The sequence below is a fragment of the Polyodon spathula genome, chromosome 4 (genome assembly GCF_017654505.1).
Source record: "Polyodon spathula isolate WHYD16114869_AA chromosome 4, ASM1765450v1, whole genome shotgun sequence".
In the NCBI taxonomy this organism is placed as follows: domain Eukaryota; kingdom Metazoa; phylum Chordata; class Actinopteri; order Acipenseriformes; family Polyodontidae; genus Polyodon; species Polyodon spathula.
The window spans coordinates 35,847,836-35,856,742 of record NC_054537.1 but is presented as its reverse complement, the minus strand read 5'-3'; the positions used below and the strand labels follow the sequence as shown (position 1 = coordinate 35,856,742).

At 39.0% G+C, this 8,907-nt stretch overlaps 1 protein-coding gene across 2 annotated transcripts in view; it reads left to right on the top strand.

Moving 5' to 3' along the window:
• The first annotated feature begins 8,060 nt into the window (after positions 1-8,060).
• Positions 8,061-8,907, top strand: part of LOC121314481 (rho GTPase-activating protein 28-like) — a 56,811-nt gene continuing 55,964 nt past the window's right edge. For both annotated transcript variants that reach the window (XM_041247808.1, XM_041247807.1), the window contains exon 1: positions 8,061-8,317. In XM_041247808.1, coding sequence (XP_041103742.1) covers positions 8,190-8,317 — 128 coding nt within the window. In that variant the 5' untranslated portion in view covers positions 8,061-8,189. The remainder of the gene's footprint in view (positions 8,318-8,907) is intronic.

The following is an 8,907-nucleotide window of genomic DNA, read 5'->3' as shown; positions in this document are numbered from 1 at the left end:
TAAGCCAGTTACCATTGAATTTATGCTATATCTTTATACAAGGTTCTGTATGAATGTGACAGTACTAGAAAACAGAGTATTGTTTCATATTGGTATTAGGTGCTCAACACTGTCTGTTGTTTTCATATAAACTCTTCATAAACCCAACTATTAATCTTCAATTATCATTTGTCCAGCCCTAAAGCCTGTTGAAAAAATAAACCAAAAAAAAAATAGTATTTCAGACTACAGAATTAATTGTTAAAATGACCTAATGGTACAGTCAATATTTTATATAACGTATGAAACTAATTTTCCTGACATGCATGTGCAACAAGTTAGGGTTGATAGTAACACTCCGAACAAAAGAATATCTCCAATTTTAACCAACCACTTTATGAGTTAGTGACTACAGAGTAACCATTTTGTATAAAACATTTGTCCAACACGTGCTTGATGCACTGCCAAGAAATGTCAGCTACAGGTTCTGAACTATGGACAATGTGAAAACAAGAACCATAAACACATGTTTGTTTTGATTATGTGTTTACTGCCATTTGCAAATTGTAACACCTGCCAAAGTATGATTGTGGTTATCCAGTATCCATCCTGAGAGCGCATCATGAAACCATATTGCATAGCCAAGCTGCTGCAGACAAGAATTGCATGGTCAATCAGAATAATAATTTGGGTGACCAGACATCCCGGTTTTCATCAAAGGTCCCGGTGTCTCGACATTTTGCTCAAAAGTTCCAATTTTCAGCCACTTCATGTAGTGCGACACACTCTAAATACCTTTTGTCAAAATAACTTAAACAGCCTCTCTTAGTTTATGGCACAATATGAATCTACAATCGTGTGTAATACAGTAATATTGTAGCTGTTCAGTTATGGCTTTTTTGTTTGTTTCAAAGGGTCCCAGGAGTTTGATATTTTCCATGGAAACCATGAACCAAACAAGGCCATCTGACAGCATTTCTTCAGAAATTTAAGGCTAGTTGAAGGTAATGTTCAAGTTCTAACTACGGAGGAAGAAAAGTCTTTCTCATAACCAACAGTGGAAACTCAGTGCCTTTAAACTGTCGATTACAAAAATAATTTGCAAGAAGACTGCATATTTGACCTAAATATGGGTATCCTGTCTGAATGTGTAATGAATACTATTTTGACCTACCAACCTCAGGGACCTTTTGAAAAATCAAGATACTTCAACTCAATTCAGTATTTTTAATATCTTGGAAATACCACATTTTGGCATCAATTTTAATATTTAAAAAAAAGTTAAAGTTATGGGGAAAAAATAACATTGCATTCAAAGACATTCCATATTTACATTTATTTAGATGGCCAGTTAATATGCAAGAATCTTAGTAACGTCCTTTATTGAAAATAGAAACATTTACAGTTTCCATCTAGATTATTTTAAAGTGCAATCTGTATTTATGCTTAGCAATCTATTAATCTTTAATTTTTAGCTTTTCAAAAAAGTAATTGGCAAAAAAGTGCACAAACAAGCTTGAGAAAAAGACTGCAGTACAGTACTGTAGCTATGTATGACTAATTGAGTGAATTGAGAGTCTGTAAATATCTTCATTAGGGGAAATAAGTGACTAAAGCTAATATTTCAAGATGGCTTATTTCAGCTGTGTCTGTGGCAGGACTGGACAAGAATGAATTGACTTTCATCTATTTCATTTTTAATTGAAGATGTGTTTGATGTTTGCTAGCTTGTTAGTGTGTGAGATTTAAGGTATGGGTTTATTTTTATTTTTTTCCCCCCAGTGTTAAATCAGCAAGAAAAACCCATTTAAAATGAAGGCAATACATATGTAATCTCTGGTTCAAAGACCATGACTAAGAAATGCTGTATTCTCTAAAGTCCTCGCTGTTCTCCACTGTTCTTTATTGTTTTTTTGAGCGTAAGGAGCAACATTAAAATAGAATGTTCTGCCAAGAATTAGGAACGTGTTATAGCTCTAAAAAAGAGCAAGGAACATAGAATACAGTTGTTTTACTGTAAAACACCTACATTTAAATTTCCACATGAAAAAACTCCACTCCCAAAAAGAATTAAAAAAAAAAATAAGCCAGTACTTTTAGTATGTGCAACAGTGAAGCTATTGGCACTAAGCATTTATTTGTTATTGCATAGGTTGTGCTAAATAAGGTCCACAGAAAATTGTATCACCATTGGACAGGTCAGGTAATGTATTATCATACATTATATAACTTGACTGAAGAAAGTTGTCAAGTTTTATTATGTGTTATAATCTTGTGGCATATGTAGGCTGCCTGTCCGTCTGTCTGTAAGCCACACTTGCATTGTAACTTGCAGTATGTCTAGAGAACTGCTTGTCCAATTACGATGGCAGTTGCATAAACTACAATACAGACTTTAGAAAAAAGTAAAGGTAACGTGACACTGCTGAATCATAGTGCCTGTTTTTTGGTGTCTACAGTCAGGGCTGGTGCTATGATTGACTTGGCCCTGGTGCAAGAGTGTAAAGTAGACCCCCCCCCCCCCCCCCCCAAAAAAAAAAAAAAAAAGTTTTGTTCCAAAAATGAGTACAAATCATGTGTGATTTTTGGGGAATTCAGTGTTCATTTATTTAGCTGCACAGGTTTGTGTTTCATGATTTCAACTCTTAGCTCTTCGGTACAAAAGTCTGGCCAAGTAGCTGGATCATAAAAATCACATAAAGGTGTCTGACTGGGTACCAGGTTTACAATACATGATTCAATACCTTGTATTTGCTGTTGTACATTTCCAAAATCTGATGTCTCTGATTCACGTCTTTCCTCTGGCTCAACTGTTTATTTTTCGTGTGAGGAGGAGGTTGGCAGTTCCGCTGCCGCACTATACTTCCATCTGCTGTTGTCGGCTCACTTTTAATACTTTTTTTTTTTTTTTTTTAGCATTTTCTGCTTCTTTTTGGGAAATTTCTAGCTGTCTTTTCGCTTTGAACAACCCAACTTGTTTTTTGATGGCATATTCGATATACCATATGTTATGTGCTTATTTCCACAACTGTGGAAAAGTTAGCTTACTTCCACTGAGCGCTTTTATTTTATTTTATTTTTATTTTGTTTACCAGGCAAGTCTATTATGGAAAATGGGGGTGTGATGTAGGAGTTTGCACAGAGAATTAAAGTTGGCTGATAGGCCTATGTGTTTATTTTTTTCAGAAGTATTTGTGATTATATACCTTGTTAGTAAACTGTTTGTTATAATCCTTTATAAACAGCAGCTGTGAAAGAAATGCAAACCCCCCCCCCCCCCCCCATAAATGGAACAGTCTGTTGTTTTTTAATCGACACTGACCTATTCACAAAGTTTCACACAGAGTCCCGCCTATGTAGCTCTGATTTGATAATGTGTGTTTTGACTGACAGTAGAACTTTGCCACGGTTTATTTTTGAACCACCTGCAGAACAGTTTTTTGTTTATCGATAATGGACTTTGAAAAAAAAAAATAGTATGGTCAAAGATATTATAGAATATCTTTGGTATGGGCCCCAACAGAGTCTGGGCCCGGGTGCAGTCGCATCCCTCGCCCCCCTGGCGCCGGCTCTGTCTACAGTGTACACCTTGTTAGGCAATGCTTCAGTTTTTTTTTTGTTTGCTTGTTTTTTTTTGCTGAAAGATGACTTAGAATATGTTCTTTTCCAAGAAAAATGTTTTATTTTTTTAAATATTGGTTATGAACCAACTTCATGTGTCAGTGGCTTGCTTTTACTGAGGTCTAAACCTGAAAACAATGTGCTTAATTACAGAGCTAAGGTGAGCAAAGTCAAGCAAAGTCAAGGAGTGGTATCTAATCTGTATTTCTCCTTGTAAATGAATGCCAGAGATGTGTTCCAGGCCTCTACAGTGTATGTGCTGCATGAGGTTTGAAGTATTAGCACAATGCTGGAATTATTTGTTCTCCAGGTTTAAAAGATAAGTGCTGTGTAACTCAAAAGTCCCTAGAATTTAAGTTATCTTTCAACGCTTGTTTCTCTGACAAGAGGAGAAAGCATGACTGATTTAAAATACATACACTTGTATGATTATCCGCGATTCAGATTTAGAATTCCTAGCTTTTCATTTGCGTATGAAGTAGTTGTAAGTGCTAATGAAAAGATAAATAATTACAGAATGAAACCACTTTGATCAGTTCGATCATGGAAAACTCAGTTCTAGAAAAAGAATAATAAAGAATGCAAAAGCAGTGACAAGGAAACCCTTTTTTTTTTATTTATTAAAAATAAATTTACTTTTTCTTTCCTAAGCACAACACCTAAGGGGTTTGCTATATTCTTATATACAGTTGGAAGATTGCAGCCTTGAATCAGGGAGCAAAGGTCTTTGAGATAATTAACAATTATTTTTTCTTTGATAATGCATCAGCTTTATAAATTAACATTTCATAGTGCAAAACATTATGGTCTTGTATGCTATCATAGCTTATTGGTTAGTGGTCCATATCATTACAATGTGGGATCTTAGATATGAACTATGGCCAACCAGGCTAATTAATAATAATTAAAAAAAAAAAAAAAAAAAAAAACATCATAATTTAAAAAAATAATAATTTTAATGATTTTTGTTGAAACATTTGTCTTACAGTTCAGTGTTTTACCAGAGTATCAGGGGGCAGGAAGGCCACCATATGGCCCAGGTGTAACGCTTGCCTTCTGTTTGGAACCTCCCATCCCTGTGTTGGTTTGGAGAGAGATGTGAATTCTCTTTCTCATGCCTGTTCTACCATAAAAAAGAGGGCTTGAGGCCAGGACTACTGCAACCTCATTTGTGACGTCCCCTAGGGTGGATGATTACATCATCTGTAAAGCAATTGTTTGTCTTCACCATGGTTACGCTGCCCATGGAGATGATACAGTACTAGGGCATGGGTCACTGATACGGTCACATCTGTTTGATTTTTTAAAAATCTGTTGGATTACGCCCCAGTATTGATGAAAAACAATACCGAACAAAATAACACAAAATCGAAAATTATTTCATTTTGGAAATGATTGCTTTGGAAATGTAGTGCTACAGCCACAAAGTGCAGTCTCTGGTGCTTTCTAGTCCTGCTTCCCTTTTGCTTTTTCCTGTAGTTTCTTCTGCTGTCTTTCTCTCACTCTCCAGCTTGTGTCTCTCTCTCTCGTTCTCCAGCTTGGCTCTCTCTCATTCTCCAGCACTCTGTTACAGCAGTACTCTATCTCAGCAGCATTCTGTCACAGCAGCACTCTCTGTCTCAGCACCAGCCTGTTATCTGTCTGTCGTTTGAAACTGACTGCCTGTGCATTCACCCTCATGAGTGGTTGTCTTTTCCTTCTTGAGAGTGCACAGTTCCTCCACAGGGCTAGGTCTTGCCCCATTCCCGCTGGTGAGTAGACCTCACCGGCTGTGTAGGCCCGCTCACCTCGGTGCAACAGCATCCGTGCACGAACGCACGATGCTGCACGGTACACGGTGCATGTAGTTCTTACGGTACTTACGGTTCTTACGGTGCATGTAGTGTCTACTGCTACACTAGTGCACAGGAATACAGTGCTGCATGGTACATGGTGCCCATGGTACTCTGTGTGCACGGTGCTCGATAAGCGCGGTGCACACCGTGTTCAGTGCTCTCCGCTATAGTGCTAGTGCATGAACGCAAAGAGACGCACTATTTAATCAGTGCTTGAGCGCTCGTTACAGCCAGTGCAAGCAATGTTTGGCGCACAGCCGATGCAGAACACCGAACTGATGTCAGGCAAGTTCCACCCCTGTACAACCTGCAAGGCAAAAAGATCCTGCAGGAGGATAAGCATACCTTCTGTGCGCAGTATTTGGGCATCCAACATGCCATCTTGGCCCTGAAGAGAGAGGTGGCCTGCAGCATCTGTGCGGCTTTTCAGCCCCAGGAAAGGGAGATTAGTTTGGAGATGGTCAAGACGGTGAGTTCTGCGTCCTCGGTGGCCAGACCATTGGCAGCTCAGTGATTATGCCCTCCCAGAAGGACTGTTCTCCCCGAATGGAGCCTTGAGATTGTACTGGAGACTCTCAGAAAGGCCCCGTTTGAGCCCATATACTCCATAGAATTGAAGTATATGTCTGTGAAGACAACCTTTCTCGTGGCTATCACCTCTAAGCGGGTCAGTGAGCTGCAGGCACTGTCTGTGCACAGCTCCTGCATGCATATCTGGGAGGATGGCAGCAGGGTGTTTGCGTACCAACCCTGCTTTCCTCCCCAAGATGATCACAGCCTTCCATGACGAGAGATTGAATTTCCTCTGCCCTGTGCGGGCATTGAGATGCTACATGGATAGGACAAGAGCTCTGCATCAGTCTGACCAGCTCTTTGTCTGTCATGGGACATGGATCCTAGGACATCCCCTCTCGCATACTTTCTCCAGGTTCTCCCACCTTAATGTGGCAGATCCTGCCTTGACTTCATCAGGCACAAGGGTCCTTGAGGGTGTAAGCTCAATTGCTAACTCTTGGGTTATGCGGTTCTGTGCGTCCCTCATATGCTGCCATTCCTTCTCCCTTGTGACAGCTCATCGTAATATCCCATACATTATCCCATACATAATGTCATTGGTGATTGTCTTCGAATTGAAAGAGAACGTTAGGTTACTTACTGTAAATCTGGTTACCTGAAAGAGAAGACGACCACCAACTGCAAAGTCTCACCAGACACCTTCACGGGATCGATGGAAAAATAAAATGGCTTCCTCAGGATGACGGTTTTAATCTCTTGGCGGGTGGGTAGCGGGCGGGGGGGGGGGGGGGGGGGGGGGGGGGGGGGGGGGCACTTCCTGCTTTTTGTTCCAGTTGTACCCTAAATTACTTAATTGGACCAATTAAGTGCTTATTAGAAGCTTAATTGGTCAGTTGCACAAACACCAGGAGGGGCACTAGCCCTCCATAACCTGAATTGTGCACCACTGAGGTATTGCCTGTAAAAGCTTCATTTTTCAGTGCATCCATAGGAAGGCAAACAGGCCAGTAGTTGTGTGCAAAATTATACAATGGAGCAAACACTTTATAGAAACTGTGGAGGATGGCCGAAACGATTCCACAGAAGTTCTGCAGCGCACCAACTGCAGGGAATACACTTATAAGCAGATTTAATGCTGCCTTCCGTTTGAAAGAGGCTGAAAGTAGAGACATTGAAAAGTCGTAGTGGAATTTTGAATTATTATTATTATTATTATTATTATTTTATTATTTTTATTTATTTATTTTAATATAAAATAGTCCTACGTTAAGTTAAATAACTTAAATAAGGATGAAACTGGTGTTTGAGACTTTTTTTTTTTTTTTCCGCGTAAGATTTAAAATAATTGTATATAATTTTTGGTTATGAAAGTTCACTTTCGTAAATGTTAATACATTTGGGGATTTTTCATATTTGTTTCAGTTAGTACGATACCACAAGTCTTTAGTCTACAGAAATTGCTGGACTAGCTTAGTATTGTGTTTTAATATACTGACTAGAGGTGTTCGTTGCAATTCAGACCTATTTTAGTACGGAGATGTAGACTATCTTGAGATGCTAAGTTCGTTGCAGTTGGTAACTTGCGTAGTAGTTTAGTACCGTCCAAAGTAGTAACGACGGGATCATCCCAGTACGTTCCTTTTCAGTTCGTTGCAATTGACCCATGGCTATCCATTAAAGTTTGTTTATTTATTTTGCTTGCGTGAACAGCAATGCTATCCACTTTCTAAATTTTTCATGCGGACTCCGCAGTGTTCTTCCATTGTCCTTGGTCGGTTCATCGCCGGGTATCAATTTACATCACTAACGCAATAGTAAACTACTGGAACAAAGGGAAGTTGTCAGGCGTGACTGTTATACATTTCTGAGCGAATGTGATTTTAAAAAGTAAAGCATCGATTTTTAAAGAGACGTACGTCACTAAACATCTTGGAACTGAATACTGAAACGCCACTGGTGCCAGATACAGGATTACCAATGGTGTTCTGTTTGTGGGAGGGTTTTTAAAATTATATATGCTAACACCGACTCCCGATAGGCTGTCCAGTTGCTCTATCTTGCTCCCCGTGGTCTGTGTTGCCACTGAAGAGTGAGAGGCTGGCTCACAAAGAAAGCGAAAGGCTATGCCCTTTTCTGTGTTGCGGGAGCACCACATTGCATGTCAGTAATGTGACTGAAAGAAAGTCCCTTGTCCACTTTTGTCAGTAGGGAACAGGGAGGCAATGTGATGTGCCTATAATGGAGATTAAAGACTCGGGCAGTGTAACTCTGACAGCTTACCATTCTTACACGCCCTCAAGGATACCGATGGAGCAAAGCTTTGTGCCACAGCTTTCTGCGACTCCGGGAAATTCTCCTCTCAACAGGTAACATTTACCGATTGCATGCGCTCATAGTAAATACTACTTTGGAAAGTACTGTTCTGAAAATGTAATACCACATTTCCGTCCGAAACAAACTACTAGTATTGTTAAATAACTGAAATGTTGTTGTTGTTAAGTATAGATTACTAGTGTCTGCTGGTCAAAGTAGGTCCCTGTAATTTTTATAAAGGAACTGCATATTGCAATACGCAACTATTTTGCCTGCCGTTGTCGTTTACAAGTGCTTTAAAATGTTCGGTGGGTTTAATAATAATAATAATAATACAACAAAAAAAAAGTTAGTTTTGATTACAGGTATCCAGTTTGAGTGTTGGCTTGCAAAGTTGTATGTTAGTTTTGGCTTTAACGTTTATTTTGTGATATTCAGTTTTTTTTTTTTTTTTTTTTTTTGTACAGAACAAAAGTACTTTTGCTTTTTAGGTTTGTTTTTCATTATATCACAGATACAGGCTTGAGTCAGAATAGTTTAAATTGCTTTAAAAGGTGGATGTGCATTACACATTCTTGAGTTACTTTCATGGGTGACAAACTGTTGACACTTTACTGATCAACACCTACACAATCATAACCAC